General features: G+C 43.5%; 1 protein-coding gene across 2 annotated transcripts in view; it reads left to right on the top strand.

Moving 5' to 3' along the window:
- dpysl2b (dihydropyrimidinase like 2b) overlaps window positions 1-21,667 on the top strand; it is a 30,799-nt gene extending 9,132 nt beyond the window's left edge. For both annotated transcript variants that reach the window (XM_080510073.1, XM_080510074.1), the window contains exons 2-14: window positions 3,682-3,770; window positions 4,482-4,666; window positions 7,726-7,890; window positions 8,266-8,327; window positions 10,000-10,080; window positions 10,314-10,382; window positions 12,033-12,153; window positions 12,258-12,414; window positions 12,507-12,648; window positions 13,496-13,666; window positions 15,594-15,773; window positions 15,939-16,104; window positions 17,826-21,667. In XM_080510073.1, coding sequence (XP_080366199.1) covers window positions 3,682-3,770; window positions 4,482-4,666; window positions 7,726-7,890; window positions 8,266-8,327; window positions 10,000-10,080; window positions 10,314-10,382; window positions 12,033-12,153; window positions 12,258-12,414; window positions 12,507-12,648; window positions 13,496-13,666; window positions 15,594-15,773; window positions 15,939-16,104; window positions 17,826-17,917 — 1,680 coding nt within the window. In that variant the 3' untranslated portion in view covers window positions 17,918-21,667. The remainder of the gene's footprint in view (window positions 1-3,681; window positions 3,771-4,481; window positions 4,667-7,725; window positions 7,891-8,265; window positions 8,328-9,999; window positions 10,081-10,313; window positions 10,383-12,032; window positions 12,154-12,257; window positions 12,415-12,506; window positions 12,649-13,495; window positions 13,667-15,593; window positions 15,774-15,938; window positions 16,105-17,825) is intronic.
- The last annotated feature ends 436 nt before the right edge of the window (window positions 21,668-22,103 follow it).

Here is a 22,103-nt window from a genome sequence, read left to right as displayed (position 1 = left end):
ATTCATTTGGTAGTCAGGTTTTGTGTGTGTGTGTGTGTGTGTGTGTGTGTGTGTGTTTTTTAAACTAATCCAGGACACATAAATCGTTGAGTCTGAATCTCTGACCTGGCAACTTTTCTCCACCTGACTTCACAAATGTTTCCAGGATATTTTCCATTTGGACAACACACACACACACACACTAAAGGTTGCCGGGTTACGTTTGCAACACTGGCAGACGTTTTCACTGGTTTGGATTTATGAAAGTGGGCCTCTGCGGGCTGACTCCAGTGTTTACTGAGCGGTGCTTTCGTTTATACATATGATATGATTTTGATTATCCCAACACTCCGACAGTCCATCATGATCTGGCTTCTTTCACACTGCTCCAGCCGTCACGTCATTCCTATTGCAGCTGAACGCACTGTGTCTAATATTACAGCAGGTCACACGGTGCGGCGATGTTCACTTGTGTGCATGAATCAGCAGAGAAACCGAGGCTGAATCTGCATGACTTCTCAGCTCAATGGGCCATTTTAGCATCCTTTAACCGTTCGTTTTGGTTTTACGACTTCCAGCTGCTTTCAGCTCCCTGTCACTAATATCAGTGACGTTGTTGTTGGCTGCGTTACACTGCAGCCCATAGAAAGAGACCAAGAACCCACTGAACAGTGCCCACCCAGCATCACGTACACACAGGCAACGGCACACCAACGAGGAGGATTTTAGCCTGGCTGCATGCAGCATTAAGAACTTGTAATTTGACACCAGCTTCAGCATTTTGCAGACTCTGCACAGACGGAAATATTGAAGTCTTCTTTACAATTGAACAGCGATGATACATTTCCCCCAATTTCCATATAAATGCAGTTTGGATGAAAAAAAAAAAAAAGAAACATGATATTTCTGAAGAGAAAAGTAGATAAAGAAGAGCTCAAGGTCGTAAATCTAAAATGACAGAGTGAGATTTCATGGCAGTTTGATACAACGTGTGATGGTGCAGGTTCACGATATTGTCCAGTCTGTTTTCCAGCGCACGTCGCAGAGTTTTAGCACCTTTCCTTTGACTTGTTCCGTATGAAGTTGTCATGTGTCATGTTTTAAATTGTGATAACGATGTCATTCACAATAAATACTAACAGGTTAGGTAAATGGTGGTCTTCCAATCAACAGTGTTCTTTATCTTTCCTCAATTTACACCAGCTGGCAGGGTTTTTTTTTTTTTTTTACCCCTTTTGCATTAAAGAGTCCTTTCAATCATTTAGACCTTTTCATTTAGTTGATTTTTGGGATTTATTTCAATTAATCACACTATTCTTTCATCGTTAAAATCTTGTTCATTTGAATTTGCAGATCATGAATGCACCGTGAATGGAAACAGCCGTAATGACAAGTTAGCCTTCCATGGGCATCTGCTTTTATTGCCCATAAATATTTCTGCTTTTGCAGATGAAATATTGATCTTCATAGAATAACCAAACAGACAGGTCAGTGCCCCAGAGGCTTTATTACAGAGGTTGAACTGTGTTTGCCACCCGCCTGTGTGACATATCAGAGAAGTTACTCATTGTTGCCTGGAATGAAAACACAGCGCTCTGAAAACAGTGAACCCATTGAGCTCTGTCCACATCCTGTTTGTGGGCTCGGCGAAGAGGTTCCCATGAAGGAAAGGTCACTGTCCCGCTTGGCCCGGATCCAGTACAATCACACACTCTCCCTAATCCCCGCCAGCTCTAAAACAATTACACGGTGTTGCAGTGCGGGTTTCTGGATTCACGGCACCAAGAATCATGTTACCGTGCAACAGAAACCAGCAGACTGGAAAGATATGGGCTGGAGCGTTTTTTTGGCAGACTGCAGCGAGTAAATGTAATAATGACAGTCATGATGAGGCACATGATGCGACGGCATATTTCAGAGCAGTTGTCGGGATGAGAAGGGGCTGGAGCAGCGGGCTGGAGCCGGGCCAGGCGCTCCGCCAGAGCCGCCTGCTCCACACGGATCGAACATTACCGCATCAGATGACGGCTGGGAAGCATTTTTCCAGACCAAGAAGTGTTCATCTTCTTCTTGTCAGATTGTAGCAACGAAACTCTGGGATCAGACACCAGGAACAGTTTTGATTTCACCCGCTTCCTACGAAACATGCAGCACATAGGCACGTGTGCTACTGTACACCTTAAAAAAAAAAAAACAGCAGCATTATTGATATAAAGTCTAGGTTCGATGCTCAATTGATCGAAGACGTCCTGAGGATAGTTACTTTCTGTGCCATGGATGTGGTTTATGTTCCAACAATTAGATAAAAAAAACCAACATTGATATCATCTGGATTACATGGATGCTCTTGAGTTCACAAAGCTGATTCGTTAACAACCAATGCAGTCCTACATTATAATACATATGAAGGATTTTGCACCAAAACGGCGTTGCTTTCACTGAGCTTTACATTGTGTAATTAATGCTCTAGATTTTGCATACTCGTTTGCAAAATCCACAGTCTCATCTGAAATCCATCTCAATTAAAAAGTGAGAACTTCTTCCTGAGACATGTCTAAATAAAAATCCACCTGACTTGTTTTGATCTCCACAGAAGACAGAGTGCCTGATTGGTCTATATATAGATATCTAAAAAAGGAAAGAAAGTGAAAGGTAGTATTTGAAAGTCCTGCAGGGTGGGGCCTGCAGTGGCACTTGGGGCTCAAACAGAGCGGCCTTTGTTAGCCGGGGACGCCGGAGCGCTTGTGACCAGGGCTGCCACTCCCTCTTAGGGGGGTGAGAGAGAGAGAGAGAGAGAGAGAGAAAGAGAAAGAGAAAGAGAGAGAGAGACGGCTGGGCCCCTAGGGTGAGCGGAGGGAGAGCTAAAGGGATTAAGGGTGGGGTGCAGGAAGGCTGTGGAGGTGGAGCTGGCTCCTCCTCCTCCTCCTCCTCCTCCTCCTCCTCCTCGCCCTCGTCGTCCTCCTCCTCATCCTCATCCTCCTTCTCGTCCTCCTCCTTCTCCTCTGAAGTGGCACTTCAGCAGGCGAGGATGATTGACGACACGCTCTGCCCTCTGATTGGAGTTTGTCCGTTAACTGCGACAACACAACCACATGGGGAGAATGGGTGGGCGTGTCTGGAGGCGGGGCTTCCGCCCTCATTGTCCCCACTGTGAGTTAGTTGTTGGCACACAGCAGCGATGACACCGTGCGGTTTGTGTGTCTGTGGTGGGACATGAGAGATCCCGCTATCTCTCAATAACAGCCCCCGGGAATCAATTATTCCTGGTTTGTCTTTGCAGATTGCCTCTTGATTTGATAAAAACTCCGTCTGTTCAGAAATTTGAGGATTACTGCAGCTGAAAGACATTATAAATCTATGGGTTTCCTGTGTATGTGTTGTTAAAAAAAAAAGAAAAGAAGGCTGAACAGAGTGTGCGCTGTGACTCTGGAGAGTTTGGAGCATTTATGTTTATCTGCGAGTGCCAGTCCGTGTCTTCATGTGACATTTCCCAAAGCATCTTTTATCCAAAGCTTTTAATCGTGCATCTCGTCCAGCCAAATCGGATACTCTCCCTCATGAGCGGTACATTAACAGGCCTCTATAAAATCCCCCCCCCCCCCCCCCCAAACTATACCAGAATAGATTCCCACAGATTTACTCAAGCCTTTCTGATTCCAAGTAATTCTGGTTTTTAACAGTTGTGTCTTCACTGTTTTACAGAGTGACCGTCTCCTCATCAAGGGAGCCAAGATAGTGAACGATGATCAATCCTTCTGCGCTGACATCTACATGGAGGATGGAGTCATCAAGTGAGTTGTTTTTTTTTTCTTTTTCTTGAATTCACAGTCCAACTCAGATTTGGTCAACCTCATACTCTTCATACTGTGTCTATAATACGAAGGAACCATTGTCGGCTTTAACCTTTAGTCCGAGCTTATCACTTTTACAACACATTACACGTTGCAATCTTCTACATACACTCTTGTTGCCTTCTCCAGATATATACATGAATCTTAGCCAGGAACTACTGTAAACTATTGTTCTCGTGGCATGTCTGGAAAAAGATAAGGGATTATCTAGTTCAGCAATTTAACCGCGAAGAAATCAGTGTCGTGAGTGTTGTGTCTGTCTTTGCAACGTGTTGTATGACAGTTCGACCCGCTGGACGTGGTCCTAATAGAAATAGTCACGCTGTGAACTTTCATTTCCATGTTTCCCTCACGAGGCTCCTCCATCTGTCTGCGACCCCTCTCACCGTATGACGCCAAAGGTTCAAAGCCTCAAACTAACAAAGCCTAACAAACTAATTATGTTGTCGCCATTAGTGATGTTTTCTTTGGGGAAGTTTGAAGTCACACAGTATCCAACCGGGTTTATTCGTTTGTCTCTGGTTTCAGTAAATGTTTAGACGGGAAATTTTTCTGAAACACTTTAGTCTTTTTTCTGAGGAATCACCTCTTTTGACATAAACTTACAGAATGTCAATACAAAAATACAATACAGCTTCTTCTTCTACGCAGACAAATCGGGGAGAACCTCATCGTGCCCGGTGGGGTGAAGACCATCGACGCCCACGGCCGCATGCTGATGCCGGGCGGCGTCGACGTGCACACGCGTTTCCAGATGCCCGACCGAGGCATGACGTCCGCCGACGACTTCTACCAGGGCACCAAGGCGGCGCTGGCCGGAGGCACCACCATGATCAGTAAGTCCCTGACCCTGGACGTCTGTCTGCAGCTCGCCGTCCCACCCCCTGCGGAGACTCCTCATTCACATGGTTTGCTCTCACTGAAACGATCTTAACGAGAGCGGGACGGCCGCCAGACCTGCTGGTCACCGAGCCAGACATGTGAAACGCCCCATCTGCTCCAAAGGACTTGCAGCTCCGAGCCGCCGACTGCTGGACACAATGAGACGAGGAGGGAATTCGCTCTTCCGCTTTGGATACTTGGCCTTGATTCATTGCTGCTGTTTCGCACAGCTTGTTGATAAATTTGAGGCTTTTCTATCTAATCGGACACCAAAGTTGCGATTTATATCCGCTTCTTCTGCCAGTAGATGAAATGCGTTGGACATTGGTTCTTTCACTGCTTGAACAGTGGTGTGGTGGTTCACGCTGTCGCCTCAAAGTGGGAATATCATAGGCTTGATTCCGGAATAGGTTTGCTCACTTACTTCTGTCAGGATGACTAAACAACTTATTTTAAAGTAGATTTATTTGTCAAAGGACATATCAATGATTTTGAGAGCATGCAGTTCTTTCTATGAGGATTTTTGCATGAACTCCCTGTGCATGAGTAATCTGCTGTCCTCCAAAAGTCCATTTGAGGTTAATCAGCTATGAAATGACTTTAAATGTGAAGATGAGAGTGTGTGATTGTGTGTGTGTTTACCCTGTGATGGACTGGACATCCAGGATGTATTATGTTTTGGCCCAGTGTTACCTGCGATTGAGTCCAGCACCTCAGGGTGTCAAAGCGAGGACAGAAAAAATCCAAGAGGGTCCAGTGGACCAATCAAAGTGGTCAAACAACATACAATACACTGCTGCAATGTATCAATACAGTGGATTGCTATTTGAAGTCTGTCCACTCGGGGTTGCATTGTTTCAGTAAGAATCAAGATCATAACAGGAGATGTTAGCAATGCTCAAACCCGCGAAATAGCTTTCACCATGAAGGTTCATTAGACAGAAGATAAAACCTCTGTAGCAGCGGGGAAAACTTGTTTTTTCAGTTGTTTGTGGTACAATTTAAGTGGTTCAGAGTAGATTTAGTGTAAAGTGTAGTAAATGTGAGCATTTTTTTTAATATGCTTGTACATTCTTGCGAAGAAAATGCATTTTGATGCTCTGATTTCACTGTGCTCGACAGATTCGCATGGAATCTCGTGTTTTATGGCTGCTTAACTAAAATGATTTGGAAATGTCAGGGTTTGAATAAGATACTTTCTGCATTTATCCATCCTATTTCCCACAATCTAACCAACTAGCGTGTACTAACCTGCAGTACTACTTTGTGCCTGAAGATGGGGAAGTGAGTCACTCTATTATCGCAAGCAAGAGAAGAATAGTAACATTCGTTTTGCTTTCTAACGACTTTTAGGTTGGCCGAACGACTTATTTTAGAGTGAAAAGAGATTTTAATGACATTGTGAGTTTAGGGTTGAGGAGGATTGCGTGTTCTTCCTGTGCATGTGTGGGTTTTATTCAGAAAATATGGTGCGGGGACAAAACTGATTCAATGCACGATTCACACATGTTTGATTTTAAGTCGCCATGGTAACCATCGATAAACAGTGCTGTAGAGCAAAAAGGAAATCAAAGCAGAGTGAAAAGCTTCATGTGAATTACGATGCTGACCCTCCCGCTGATGACTCAGCAGATTCTCCCTGGTAGCAAAGCAAAGTGTGCGAGCATGCCGGTGTCATCCTGGACTGTAAAAGCTGACCGCTGCAGACACACCCGGGGTCAGAGGACAGGCTGGAACAAGGACGCTCCATTTCTGCTGCGACAGGCCTTTAATAATGCGATTCCACTGCAGAGACACACAAACTGTTACATGGAGAATACAAATCATTAAACCAGAAATATACAAAATGAAAATAATAGTTGAATCAGTTATTTTACTTGAGTTGATAAAACATTATTTTTTTTAGTAATAAACTCTTTAGGGTAATTTCTATAAATGTATGTATTTTTGTGGCCATTTCAAGTCAACTTGTGGTCATTATTGGTCTCTTTTTGTCATTGAAAGAACTTTGTGGTCATTCTCTGTCTTGTTGTGACCAGTCACTAGTCATTTTATGTCTCTGCCATTATTCCGTGTCTCTGTGTCGTCGTTTAAGTCTCTTTTTAGCCATACATTCTCTTTGTGGTCATTTCATGTATCTTTGTGTTCAGTTTATGACTCATTGCTTTAAGAACTTATTTGTCTTTATTTTGTTGTTTATGTCGTAATTATGTGTGTTTTAATGTTAATTATGTGTCATTTTCTCATTGTTTTGAGTCCTTCGTAGTCATTTGACTTCTAATTTACTTGAAGTGTATATATTTATGCTTATTTAGTTTGCTTTTGTTACCATTTTGTGTCTCATCATGTAATTATGTGTCTTATCGAGCAAATACATGTCTCTCTGTTGCTATTTTCTCTTTAATTCTGGTTATTCTATGTCTATTTGTGATCATTATTGTCTGTTTGTGATTGCATTGTATCCTGATAGACTTGTGTTTCAGGGGTTATTTTATGTCTCTGTGATCATTTTATGGATCTCTGGTAATTTTTGGGGGATCTTTTTGGTATTTTTGTGTGTCTGTGAGTGTGTGTGTTTTTTTTTTGTTAATTCATGTTTTTTTTCATGGCGTTTGTCTGTCCCATATTTTATTTCAATGCATTTTATTGATATTGCTCATACTTTATACCTATTATGAACCACTTTTCTGCCTTTTGAGTCAAACTGTGTGGTCTTTTGTGGCTGCTTTGAGTCTATTTGAGCCCACGGATTGAAACTTTGTGCGGTGGAAACTGTTGCTTTGTACTTTGAACCTTTGGACATGTGGACACATAGCAGTAGTGTGTCTGGTACTCGTCACAGATCAAATTGCTGCCGAGGTGGGCACTTGAGACGCATTTTTGGGTCACATTTGGCAGCCAGGTGTGAACCAACCTTGTCTCAGTTAGATCCAGACACAACATCAGTGGATCTGGATTACACATAATGTCAGATAGAGGAACATTCTAACTGTGTGTGTGTGTGTGCTTGCAGTCGACCATGTGGTGGCCGAGCCGGGCATCAGTCTGCTCTCGGCCTTCGAGCAGTGGCGCGAGTGGGCCGACAGCAAGTCGTGCTGCGACTACTCGCTGCACGTGGACATCACGGAGTGGCACAAGGGGATCCAGGAGGAGATGGAGGCGCTGGTCAAGGATCACGGTACGACCGAAAGATCCAAATCCAACACACGTGAAAAAAGAAGCAACATTTTTTTTTTTTTTACTTTAATGAAACATCGAATCACACGTGAAGCACTGAGAATAGCATACTTTTCATTAAAAAAAAAAATAGCACCAAAAAATATCGACGTAGAAGTGATAAAGACTCCTCAGGGACATAAAATGGATTATTATGAGAAAATTGAGAGAAAAAAGTATACTGGCCACATTTCTAAACACAGTGGAATTTTCCAATAGTCAAATCTTGGCCAGTTTCGTGTTGAAATTATAATGTCCATCAGAGAAGTTAAAACCTGACTCGTTCAGTTTCAGTCTTTTTTCCCACTTTTTCAAGTGTTTCTCTCCTGTTCCTCAGGTGTCAACTCTTTCCTCGTCTACCTGGCCTATAAGGATCTTTTCCAGCTTACTGACGCTCAGGTGGGACTTCTTCTGGTTCTACTTCTTCCTTTCCTCTTGTGGTTTGTCTTGTTTTTCCTTCCTTTTCTGTGTGTCCTCTTTTGAGTCTTCTTGTTCTACTCTTTTCTTAGCTTCTGGCTTTGCTTCTTCCCTGTTTACTTCTTCTTCTGCTCCTCTTTTGTTCTTCCTTCATTTCTGCTTTTTCAGCAGTTTCTTGTTGTTCTTCTTCTTCTCTTTGCACTTTTTTCCTCCTTTTCTGTCTTGTTCTTCTTCATGTTCTCTAAGCCTTTTGATTTTGAGGAACACAGTTTTCCTGAACAATCTTGAGGTAGTTCCTAAAATGCAATGAAATGTTTTTAAAAGAAAATGGTCTATAAATCAAATGTCGCCATTTTATAAAACAAAAAAAGAATCAGCATCGTATCGATAGAGTCCAACGCCAAGACGCACTTTAGTCTTTGTTTTAATATTATAATGTCTCATGTCTTAGTTTGGCTTGTTGGCGTGAGAATCAGTCGGTCTGTTTTTCCTGGCGAGGCGACGTCTCACAATGATCGTCTGAATGTTTCTGGAAAGCCACAGCTCTCTCTCTCTCTCTCTTTCTCTCTCTCTCTCTCTGTGTCTCTCTCTCTCTCTGACTCATGGTGAAAATGAATGAATCACCGATTTTAAAACACATCTGTGATGTTCTTTGCACCTGCGTGAGGACTCCAGCCAGAGTTGATCGCTCCCTCTCTGGGTTCAAGCTCCGGCTGCTCGCTGGCTTCGCATGTTTGGCAGTAGTGAGTTGACAAATCGTCCAACACGTCAGCTTCCCTCCGGCCTGCGAACTCATCATCGAGCCTAAACAATCCGACAGTGGGAGAGGCATACCGTGTGAAAACCAGCGTCCATGTTTCTTTTCACTGCTCAGATACTGACAGAATGAAGGTGATGGTCAGTGTCAACGAGGACAGGAAGGTATTTCATGGTTGTCAACATCTCAGCGTGCTCTGAGGATATTTGATAATCGATTATCGGTCCTCATGATGGGAAAAAAAAAAGTTTGCTCCAACAGTTTTTGATGGAACAAATGATATCTTGCTTGTTGAGAAGTTTAATAGAACTTCTGGACTTTCCTGCAAAACGAAATCCACTTTGAACATCACTTTTGAGACAGAAATGAACATTTGAAATGCAATTTTGTTTCATAATTCCAGTTCTGTCAGAACTGGAATTATGAAACAAAATTGCATTTTTTTTTCAGACTAGTGGTGCTAATTAAAAAGTTACTTGCAGCCCTTCAGTCCTGGGATGTCAAACATAAGGCCTGTGGGCCAAAACTGGCCTGCAAGAGGGTCGAATCTTGCAAAACCACCAAACAAATTGTAAAACTTTGTAAGAATTTGGATTCTATTTTTTTGGACACATCAGAGTATTTTGCACCACAGAGTTTCATTAAAATTGACTTTATGTTGTCATTTTCCATCGTAATTGTTTCCAAAACGCTTTGTGTTTGGACGGCAACATTTTGAATACGATGTCCGTTTACATGGAAACGGCAGAAACACTAAAAACAATGCTGTTAGCATGTTGGGCTACGAGTTGGGGCTGTTGGTTGTAATCGTAAGGTACTTGGTGTTTGCACTCGGTTTTAGCTTTACACAAGACATGGAGAGGACAAGTCTTACCTGTGTCCTCCTCTCTGCTGCAGGTGTACGAAGTGTTCAGCGTGATCCGCGATCTCGGAGCCATCGCCCAGGTCCACGCCGAGAACGGGGACATCGTAGCCGAGGTATGACACCTCACCCCATACTGAGATTCCACATGCAAGCAGATTTTAACCGGAATCCACTGGACTGGATTGATTATGAGCTTAACATCGATGCTCATGGCTAAACATGTCGTGTTTTTCCACGGTTGTAATGACATTTTCAGTGCTTGTGAGAGCAGGGTCACGACCCTTTTGCAGCTGACATGTATGCATCGGCACATGACTCAACACATTTTCCATTTTTCCGCGCTCAGGAGCAGCGTAGGATCCTGGAGCAGGGCATCACCGGGCCTGAGGGACACGTGCTGAGTCGCCCCGAGGAGGTGAGTCGGTCGGTTTCACTTCAGGGAGTTCATGGGGTGTGTTTCTACTCTCGAACCATCACAGATTAGAGTGTGTTCGTGAATCAACATTGTCCCATGTAGTCACGAGATCGAAACACCCATCAGAGAGAGACATTTTACATTAAGGCAGCCGATATGAGAAGTGTTTAATAATCACTATTTCCTTTCCTGAGGCAAAGTTAAAGATGTGATTTCAAACGGCCAAACAAAAATCAGGAGTGCTGCCATGGTGAAGCTCATACTGCTCACATGAGTCAGATCTTGATTGTAATCCACGGTCCCATCTTTGGTGATTTCATCAGAAGGTAATGAAGACCCTCTGGTGAAAGCAACAGAAAGATTAGCAACCCTTAACATGATTCAGTCTTGTTTGGAACGTTTTCTCAGTCATTTATCAATAAGGATCATGGACAGGGATCACATTTCATTTCAAGGCAATACACTTCCTGCCAGGAGTTACTTGAAGACTTTTATTGTCTACTTGTGTACAGTTTTAAGAGTATGTAGTGCAAAGTGTGCATAAAGTCAAACGTAAGCATTTCTGGCAACAACAGGGTAACATAATACGTTTTTAGATAAAACAAGCCAATGTAATCAGACAATTACAATGATTGACTCGTCCCTATAAAGTTATTAAAGGGGATTCAATGGAATGCTTTTTTTTGAAAGAATTAGGAAAAATATAGGATTTTGAGATCACAATATTAATCATTGACATGATTAATTTGGTAATAAACCTGAGACACTGAAGAGGGTATGAAAATAAGTCAACACTCACTGCTCAGGTCAGATATATCCAAGTAATATTCTCTCTAATCTCTGGATTATATGAGTTTATTTGACTTTCTCAGAAGAGGTCCCTCTTTGTAACTAGTTGCTGGATCAGTGTAAGAATTTGTAACAGCTTTCACGTTGGCATGAAACCAAAGAGCACAGCAGGGAAACTCACTCGCTCTCATTTCGAAGCTTCTCCGGATGAATCTGTGGTGATTATGAGAAACTGAACGTCACATGGAAATATTGGACTTGAGGAAACTGTGGGAACTGATAATAAACACGGAGTTTGGACTTGAATCGGATTCATGAGCTGGTCAGGTTTTCTTTTAGCCTTTTGATGTTGATTATTCCAGACAAGTCAAATTGAATTATTTTTTTATTTTTTTTTATCTTCGACAAGTTACTATTTTAGTTTAAATTCCATTGAGATCAGGTCCAAAGATTTCACACCCAATTACACTTCACTTTGCAGAATTAAGAATATTAATACCTCTTGGGATTTCTTAAATATGTTTTCAGTTGTCAGAGGGACTCTGTAGCGCCTCCTTGAGGTCAAAGGCTCAAAGAGGAGGAGTTCTGACTAGAAGCTCCTCATGTTTTTCCTTATAAATAGTTGGATGAAAGTCTTCTGTGATTTTCCAAGTTATTGTCTTTGTAATTAACACAGAAAGTTTAGAAGTGAAAACATTTCCCACCATAGCTTTACTGACAATCTGCTGAAAAACCACCAAGTTTCCTGAGAACAGGAGGCCGCTCTGATAATCTCTGAGCTGGGAGTCCAGAAATGTGTTTGAGTATAAAGTTATCCAGTTTCAACATGTTGGACATCTCGCCCTCCTCTCTGCTCTCCAGGTAGAGGCCGAGGCTGTTAACCGCTCCGTGACCGTGGCCAATCAGACCAACTGCCCCCTCTACATCACCAAGGTGATGAGCAAGAGCGCCGCCGACGTCATCGCTCAGGCCAGGAAGAAAGGTAAGAACACAACACAATGGCCCTCTGTTCTCAAACCGGTGGAAGCGTCCAGCTGACGGACAGCAGACGTCGTCCCCGATGTCATGAGCCGACTCCTCCTTCAGGCACGGTTGTGTACGGGGAGCCCATCACGGCGAGCCTGGGAACGGACGGTTCACACTACTGGAGCAAGAACTGGGCCAAAGCAGCGGCCTACGTCACCTCCCCTCCGCTAAGCCCGGACCCCACCACACCCGACTATCTCAACTCCCTGCTCTCCTGGTACGAACATCACCTCCATCACTCTCCGTCCGTCAGAAGATTAGAATTTAAATTGTGTGTGTGTGTGTGTGTGTGTGTGTGTGTGTATGTAGCGGTGACCTGCAGGTGACAGGAAGTGCACACTGTCCCTTTAACACCGCCCAGCGCGCCGTGGGCAAAGATGACTTCAGCTTGATCCCCGAAGGCGTCAATGGCACCGAGGAGAGAATGTCCATCATCTGGGACAAATGCGTGGTGCGTGGATTTCTACTTTTCTAAATTGTGCTTTTCTTCTACATGATTCAGCGAAGAGTATCTTCAAGTCCCAACAGTCAAAACTGGGCCGGACCACTAAGTTATTTCTTCTTTCACAAATTCTGTTTTTACCTTTGTAAAATGCACAAGGAGTAGAAATACATGTTTGACCTTCCTGCTCCACAATCGACTATGAATTGAAGCAGCCAAATCAGATCTTAAGTCACTATGAAGACTTTACTAAGTGCTTGTACTTTAAAACCTCCTCGGCTGCTGATTTGAGAAAGATATCATATGACACTGTAATAGTTTCCACATTGTGAAAAATCTCAAAGGTCAGAGGGAAAACAGCTTTTTGCTGGAAGAAAGAATACAACAATGCAAGAGGACGCCATGGATCATCACCAATGCCATTCTCATGAATCTAAGCATTTCTGGTACCTTAATCTCTTCAAAACAGACACCTAAAGGCTCAACAATCCCTTGGAGATAAAATGATGGTGTTTGTTCTTTCAATATGGGATTGGAATAGACTTTTCACTGATTTGCGTAAGATATGTATATGTATTTGCAACCTATTGACATTTCTTGGCATCGAAATCTCTGAAACTGCTTTAATCTTGCATAAAAACTACTTAACATGGCTTTTTTAAAATTGATAGATTTTGTGTTGCATAATGATAATGATGCTGGAGGGTTGTGCCAATACACATCCACAAAATACGAGAAAGAAGTTGGGTCAAGTGGTATGGTATTAAAAAATTTTTTTTAGAATAGTGTCAACAAACAGGAAAAATCAATGATCCAAAGATGAAAGACTTCTCGCTCTGTGTCTGATTAATTTCAGGTAACAGGAAAAATGGATGAAAACCAGTTTGTCGCTGTGACCAGCACCAACGCTGCCAAGATCTTCAACCTGTACCCCCGCAAGGGTCGCATCGCGGTGGGCTCCGACGCCGACTTGGTCCTGTGGGATCCAGACATCACAAGCATCATCTCCGCCAAGAGCCACAACTCGGTACATCACTTAATAGATAATGAACGATACTGACACGTGGCAGGAGGATCCTTCAACCTATCTGATCAGAGGAATAGTAGATGAGGAAGCTCATGTCAAATTACAAGGACAAATGCAAGGAAAGGCAGTCCTCTTGAATGGTGACCAAACAGTGAAAATACAGCTTGAAATAAGAAAGGAAACCGGGAGAAAAGTGCACAATAGTCCTTTCAATGTGATGATTTTAATATTATGTTTAAAAATCAGTTTTTACCACCAAAACACTTTAATGAATCTACTTTCCAGCCCCGTCTGCACGACAGTGTTTCAAGTGAAAACACTTTTTTTTTTTTTTTTTGGCATTTTTGGTTTCAGTCTTTTAACGTTTACACACAAAGTTGGGTTTGGAACACTGTGGTCATGTAAATATACACCCAAAAGGCAACTAAAATTATATGTTTTCGCTTGAGGACATCATATAAATGACCTTTGCCTGAAAAAAAAATCCCATATACGGTCTGTCCATCAACGCCATTCCTCCTCCAAATGTTCGGTTCCTTATTTTCCCATACGAGTGCATGAGGGCGCGGGTGCTATTCATAAAACAGAGAATATTATGCTATAAAGCAGGCCCGATTAACAGAACGTTAGATGCTGTGTTGGATGACAGAGCTAAAGTTTCGTCTGGCCTTTTTTTGTGTATTGTTGAACAGGGTGTGGGCCTCACACAGCGTCCAGCGAGTGATGTCACCCCCGAAATCTGCCAAAGAGCTGGAACACATCGGTTCAGATTGTTAGCAGGCCGACCTCGTGTGTGTGTGTGTGTGTGTGTGTGTGTGTATGTGTGTGTGTGTGTGTGTCTGTGTGTATATGAAGGACATAGAAACTATTGCTGCTCCAGTTCTTGGAATCTATTTGACTAATCCCATCATGTTCTTTGGTTTCCTTCTTATTCCGCTCGGTCAGAAAATGATGGACTAACGTTCATGGGAGGAATTGCTCATTTAGTGTGTGTGCGTGTGTGTGTGTGTGTGTGTGTGTGTGTGTGTGTGTGTGTGTGTGTGTGTGTGTGTGTGTGTGTGTGTCATAGGATAGCCCCGGCCTACTGGTGATCTCATTTCAGGGTCTCAGAGCCTGCCAGTCTGCCATGAGCTCAGACTCAGTCGGAACATTTCCAAGCTGGTCTCACAGCAACCTCCGTCTACACCCTCGATGTCCACACACAAACACCACTGCCACCCAAACTACCCTCAAATGATGCTTCTGTGCCCCTTAGCCCCCCCCCCCCCCCCCCCAATCCACCTCCAAATGATCAGCCCTGCTTTCTTTCCTTCCTCGCTTTAGTCCAGATGGGAGCATTTTGAAAACACGAGCGGGTTAAATCAGTTTAAGCTTCTCTCACATCTTTAATCTGCACGTTCTGGCAGATTTCACATGGTGGCATCATGTGCCAGTCCATCATCTTCACCCTGGCAGTTTTTCAGAAAAAGACTCAGTGAGATTGTCGTAAATCTGTGAAACCAAAAAGGCGTATGCAGCACGGAGCAGGAGGCTACATCACTTCGACAACTGGGGGAATACAGTTGGAGAACATGAATCACTGTATCTCCGCTTTGAAGGTGCTTCTGTTATGATTTGATATATGGGCGCCGGTGTCAGGAGGTATGAGAAGCTGTGATAAAGCATCACAGGACCACCGCTGTCAGACGAAAACCAGTTTTTATACACTAAAATTACCAAGCGAATCTCATCAGGCCAACGTATTTCTTATACAATCCTACCAACACTTAATTATTCCCACATCATGCCATTCATACCTTCAGACTCCAATGTGGAATAAACAAGTCATGTGAACTCCTCATAGGATCAACCTCAGGCTCAAAATGTCATTAATAGGACTTTTTGGATTAATGTGCCTTTGACGTCAGTGTTCTTCTGCTCCCCTCAGGCTGTGGAGTACAACATCTTCGAGGGCACGGAGGTCCGCGGGGGGCCTCTGGTGGTCATCAGCCAGGGCAAGATCGTCTTAGAGGAGGGGAACCTCCACGCCACAGAGGGCTCGGGACGCTTCGTGGCCCGCAAACCTTTCCCTGACTACGTCTACAAGAGGATAAAGGCCCGCAGCAGGGTACCGTTTGACCTCTTTTACCTTTTCAAGCTCAGATTGTCTATCAGACGTGTTCAAATATGTTGCTTTTATTAGCTTCGGCTAACTATTGTGTCTTGCCTTCCCCCTCAACACACACACACACACATACACACACACACACACACACACACACACACCCTGCAGCTGGCTGAGCTGAGGGGCGTTCCCAGGGGACTGTACGACGGGCCAGTATGCGAGGTGTCCGTCACTCCCAAAACCATGACCCCCGCCTCCTCGGCGAAGACCTCACCCGCCAAGCAGCCCAACCAACCCGTCCGCAACCTGCACCAGTCCGGCTTCAGCCTATCCGGTAAGTCGGGTGACCGCCAGTCCCACAACCTTATAGGCCGGAGGAGTGTTTAATGCCGGAATCCTACTAAGTTCTCGTGAACAGAGCTTCACTTTCAGCTGGGTCTGTAGCACCAAACCCAATCCATCGGTCACAAACAAATTCTTTCATGACATGTGAGGTCTGTGTGGAGTTCAGCTTCAGTTGTCCAGGATGTCAAACCAGCTGCCACGAGCATTCACACCTCTTTCCTGAAACTTGTGATCTGAAGATGGAAAAACCTGCCGAGGCTCATCAACCCAGAAGTGTTGCTTATTATTAGAGTTGCATTAATGCAGAAAGAGACGACACTTGGAAGTTTCCTGAGTGGGAGGCTGGTTTCTCAGGGGGGTGGCGTCACACACTTTTCAGACAGGATTCTGTGAAAGGACGGGACGTAGCATTGGCTTTCAAAGTGCCGTCATTTGAAAGAATGTAAACGTGCGGAGTTGGGTTAAGAACATTATTGTGAGACTCAGTACATTTAGGGGACTTTTACACATTCAGAAACTACTAAAAGTCTCAGGAAGAACGCGTTTCATGCCTCCATGCTGTCAACAACTGAAGGCACACTTTGACACAGGACAATTTGAATATGTGACATAATCACTTTCTTGTGACAACAAGCTGGTGCAACTTATGGACACCATACATCAGTCACATCTGCTGTGACCGTTTATGGTCATCGATTTTTCTGTACATATTCAAAGGGGCATGAACAATAAGATGATGTCTTCATCGTGCTCCTTTTCACCATGCACTGTTCACATTAATGTATGACCCTGTTAAGTAAAATGTGAACATGGTTGAATAAATAAATAAATGAAATGAATGAGCTTAACCAGTACAGTCGTAGTGTAATAACCTTTAAATACAGATTTTTGTTTGTGTTATTAGATTTGAAAAAGTCTACAATTAAAAAAAAATAACTTGAACAAGTCGAACATTTTTAAGAAGAATAAGTGTAATGTCAACAGAAATCCGTTTTTAATTATGCTACCTTTTGTGAAATACATGAAATTGGTCTTTTTCAAAGGACATGCCCTTTTTCCACATTGCTATTGTAAAAAAGTATCAATATTTATTTATTCCAGACAATGCCAGGACTTTACCAATATACACACACCTGTATACAGACATACATACATATGCCCGCATGTACAATTATGTATAGTATATGAATACTAAATCGATATTTTAAGTCATGTTTAGAGGTGACTGTGGCTCAGTTGGTAGCTGGGGTGTTTCTCATTCAGAATTTGCAGGTTCAATTCCCTACCCAGTCACATGTCAAAGTGCCCTTGAGTAAGGCACTGAACCTCAAACTGCTGCCAGTGGATGGAGGAGGTGCCTTGTGTTTAAATGGGATGAATGTGATTTACAATAGAAAGCGCGACATGAGTCAAATCCATTTATACACAGAACACACATATGTAGTTCCACATGTCTGAAGAGGTAAAACTGATTTCCTATACCAATATTCATTAATCCTGTTATATAATTATCATTCATTATTGATTTACCTGGTTAAATAATGGTTAAAGACATTCTGTTCGCAAAATTATGTAATAAAACAAGTGTCACTTATGTGTGTGTGGTCGATGGAGGGTTGTCACCACGGGGTATTAGTGTCGGGGTAGAATGTGATCTGTTCTCCACCAACGAGATGCAGACCCTCACCCGCCTGCTATTTGTTCCCGCAGGTGCTCAGGTCGACGACAATATTCCTCGCAGGAACACCCAGCGTATAGTGGCGCCTCCCGGTGGCCGGGCCAACATCACCAGCCTGGGTTAGATTTTCTATCTCCAGCTGCTGAGGAGGAAATGAGGGAAGATTTTGTCGACGGATGGCCAACAAGGAGCTGAGGAAGTTGGGGGCGAAGACGCCCGGAATTTACACCGAAAACACCCGCCGGGAAGGGGGCCATCCGTCAACCTTGGTCTTTCACGTCCTCCTCTGCTGCTTTTTTTTCACATCCCCACTCCCACACCGTCCCCACAACTGACCCTGGAGGACACAGTTAGAAACAACAACAAAAAAAATCCTGCCTCATATGATGAAAAAGAAAAAAAAGATAACACTCCTTATTTGAGCACTTTTGACGGCATTATTTAGAGTTTAAAAAAAAAAAAATACATATACTGTACTTTTCTCCCTGCCATGTGTCCTTCTGATGTGTTGTGCTTCGCTGTTGTTTTCACTGAGGGCTTAAGAGAGACCAAACTGAAGAATCAAGGTAATGCACAGCCTCCACCGTGTTTCCATTTATTTCGGGGACCAGTTCAAAATGGCTCATGGGCACAACACCAGTGTTGCTCTATTCATGTATTTCTCATGTTAAGTACGACAGAGTTGACAAAAAAATCTTATCGTTTCCTCACTTCCCTAACTGGTCGATCTGTTCCATTCCGGCGCATTGCCAGCCGATGCACTCTGCTGCAATCACTACAGTTCACCATCCGACAGACTGAGTGATCTTTTGGGTCCTCTCACTAGCTGACTGGCGAAGGTACGCACACTGTCGGGCGCGAGGAAGCACTGGCAGGTAGTAAAATGCAGTCGTCTGTAAGTCTTCGGGTGTTGGTGCCAGAGGAAAGAGAATGCGTTACTCAGCCTTTCCTTGCCTTACCGTGTCTCGAGGCCGTCCTCTAAACAGAAAGGTTAGAAAAGCGGGCAAGGTGCCATTCACTGCGCAGCTCCATTTGCAGACTTTATTTGCATTCGGGTAAATCACAAAGCTCCTTCTGTCTTTAATGTAGAAGCGTCAGATATCCGTCCATCACCGCCCAGTGCATTTACATCCAGAATGTGTCTCCTCCTCCTGATGTGACCGTTTTTTGTTTTTTTTTTACTCATCAGAAATCCCCCTTTCCTTTCCACTCGTTATGTGCCTGAACCCACAGAAGTTGTATTGATAGTTTATTTTTTTGCTTTGGGATTCTTTTGTTATTATTGTGTTTTGTTTTTTGTTTTTTTTAGGTAAAGAGAAGGATGTAAGATAACAAAAAAAAAAAAAAGGAGATGTAAAATAGCCAGGACTAACCGATTCAAAGGTGCCAGATTTTTGCGCTTTCATAGGGTCTTCTCTGCCGACAGAGCCCCCCTTATAAAGACGAAAAACGCTTGATATCTTGAAATGTTCTAATGTTTTAGGGTTTAAACTTGTTGTCAAACTGCTTTTTAGTGTCATTCTGTAACTAGGTGCCTAAGGGCTGAGCGCTATTGATTTACGCTTGAAAGTAGACATGAGCTAATGTTACTTCTGACTAGTGTGAAGTGTTGATGTGTGAGGGATGGGACACGCACAGCAGGCTCTCCCTGCGGTTCCGGAGCTTCTCGGGGCTCCCGTGCTGTACTGAGCTTTCAAATGTTCTACTTTTTACTTTTCTTTCCCTCACATGATCTGGTGTTTATGGAGCGAAGCTAACGTTTCCCTGAGTTTCCTCTATTTTTCCTCTAGTTGTAAACGAGGCATTCGTCAACAGTCACCATGTCTTTGCAGCCCGTTTTTTTCCATCACGATTTATGAAACACAGCTCACAACATGCTCACCCCGACACTGCGTCGTGTTGTCACTTTGGACCGAGTCCCTGTGATGTCTAGTCTGTCTTCTCGCACCAGGAAAGTGATAGAAACTCAAAAGAGCCAGACTGGATGCTCCAGTGACTTTCATCTCACGTTCACTTAATTGTCACGTTTTCTACTTTTGAAGGTCATTTTAAGACGCTTTTTAAGAAAGTCTTCTGAATTGAGCAAGCTGACTAGCTCTGCCTGGTCTGTCTATTGTAGTTATACCGCGCATTCTACTTTCAGTCCAACGCATGTAGATGTAAGAAGAAACTAAGGAGCTGGACTGAGGCAGACTGGATGCATTCATCGCTCAGTATCATCACCTTAAATTGGAAAATGAATACTGTGTGGCATATCTTTTAGTTTAAACATAAAAACCCCCAACATAAATTGAATAAACAACAAGCACGAGTTGAATATTTGCTGGCAGATTGTTAAAGTTAGAGATCTGTTCATTGACCTCTGTAGTGTAATACCACTTTACACCACAAGATGGTGTGGTGAGTCACTCCAGTTTGTCTTTCCAGAGGAGGGAACGCTTGTGTTAATACTGAAGGAAAGGGTGGTAATTGAAGCTTTTCCAACCCGACGTATCCCGACAGACTGGACGCTACAGGGGCTCACCGCCACCAGCCGAAAAAATTAATGTAATTTCACTTTTCTTTCAAACTCTAATCAGACTTGTCTTTTGAATAAATGAGCACCACTTCAGAGGAGAAAACCAAAGTTTGCACTTGGCTTTAAAGTGAGCCTTTTAGCAGCTGGCCCCTTCACACACACACACACACACACACACACACACACACACACACACACACACACACACACACACACACACACACACACACACACACACACACACACTTTTCATCTCTTTAAGTTTGCAGCCTCGGTGTTTCAGGGGCTCACTCCCCTCTGATAGAACTGGAAGCTGCTGACAAAGCTCGTCAGCGTTACAAATGCTTTATGTATTTAAGGAATCTGAGGCTGCGGGTGGGGTGGGGGGGTGCATGGAGGGGGCACGTAACAAATGCTGTTCTGAAGCATTCAAATACGAGACAACTAAGGAATGAGGAATGGAAACTCGACCCTCACGGCACCGTGCTGCAAGGTTTCATTTGCCTGGAGAGGGATTTTCATTGTTTGAGGATTTCTTTTTTCCTGTTATCATCCCGTTGCTACTTGTAGCTTCTCTTACAGACACAACATTGTTTCTGCACTCATGCCCCCGACGGAAGGGCGGGGGAAGGCGAAATCCACCCACACTGACACGGTTTTGGCAGCGAGCTTTCCTTTCACTCCTTTCTCGCCTTTCTTTTTCACACATTTTTGAAATTATTCAACATTTTCAGTTGAAGTACCTTTGAAGAGAATACAAAATTATAAAAAAAACAAACCTCACACTCACACATACAAGTAAAACAGCAAACAGCTGTTGCCGGGATGACCGAGCCCACCCCCGGGCCTCCAGATCTGAGGTGGATATTTAGGAAGCAGCTGTCACGGCCGGCACCCTCGCCGTGTCCCATGCCTCCTCAGCTGAGACACAGACACACTGAAACTCTCACCTATACTCCTTTAACGCTCTGTCAGCTTGGATGCTATCTCTATGCCATGTTATGCTAATGATATATGAGTGATATGTATGTACGCAACGTGCTGCGGACTGAGAGGAGCTTTCCCTCCACTTGGAGGTTGCTAATGCTGTTGAATCACCCCCCCCCCCCGAGCCCCTCTGTCGCCCCCTCTTCTCTCCCCTTTCTTTCCTCTAAGGCCTCCCCTCCCCTCTCCTCTGTGAGCCTCACTTCCTCCTCCCTCGTGAAAGTGAACCTGTGTGATGGTATTTCGTCTTGGTGGCTGTGGGGGTTTCTGGGATGCTTGCTTACGATGGAAAAAAAGTGTCAAATCCCACGGATGACGATGTAAAGAAACATAAAAAGGAAAGACACACAAAGGACTTCAAAGAATAAAAAAAAAAAAAGGTGGAAAAACGATCGTGTTTCTTCTTTTGTTTTAAACAGCGGAAACGTCAGGTTCATGATATCCCATTTGTGAACCTTTTCAGGGCCAAAGGGCTCATTTTTAGACACAACTATTTGTGAACAGACTTATTCATGTACATTTTTTTTCATCCATTCATACATCTTCGGTGCCAGTGATTTCCAACTTAATTTAGTCCGTTTTATGCATTTACAAAAATGTTAATTGTGGTGAAAAACTGGCAAACTAAAATACGAGGCCTTGTTTACACCACATTTTCAAGTTTTCATCAGTGAATTGCTGTTACAGAGCATGTGTTTCCAGTGCTGGAGAGCTCTGTCCTGCATGGTTTAGGTCTCTTCCTGCAGAAACACGGGCTCCATATTGGACATTCTCAGTGTAAACTAATTCGATTTATGTGTGGACATCA

This window comes from Blennius ocellaris (assembly GCF_963422515.1).
Source record: "Blennius ocellaris genome assembly, chromosome: 15".
Lineage (NCBI taxonomy): Eukaryota > Metazoa > Chordata > Actinopteri > Blenniiformes > Blenniidae > Blennius > Blennius ocellaris.
This window is presented reverse-complemented; position numbering and strand designations above follow the sequence as displayed.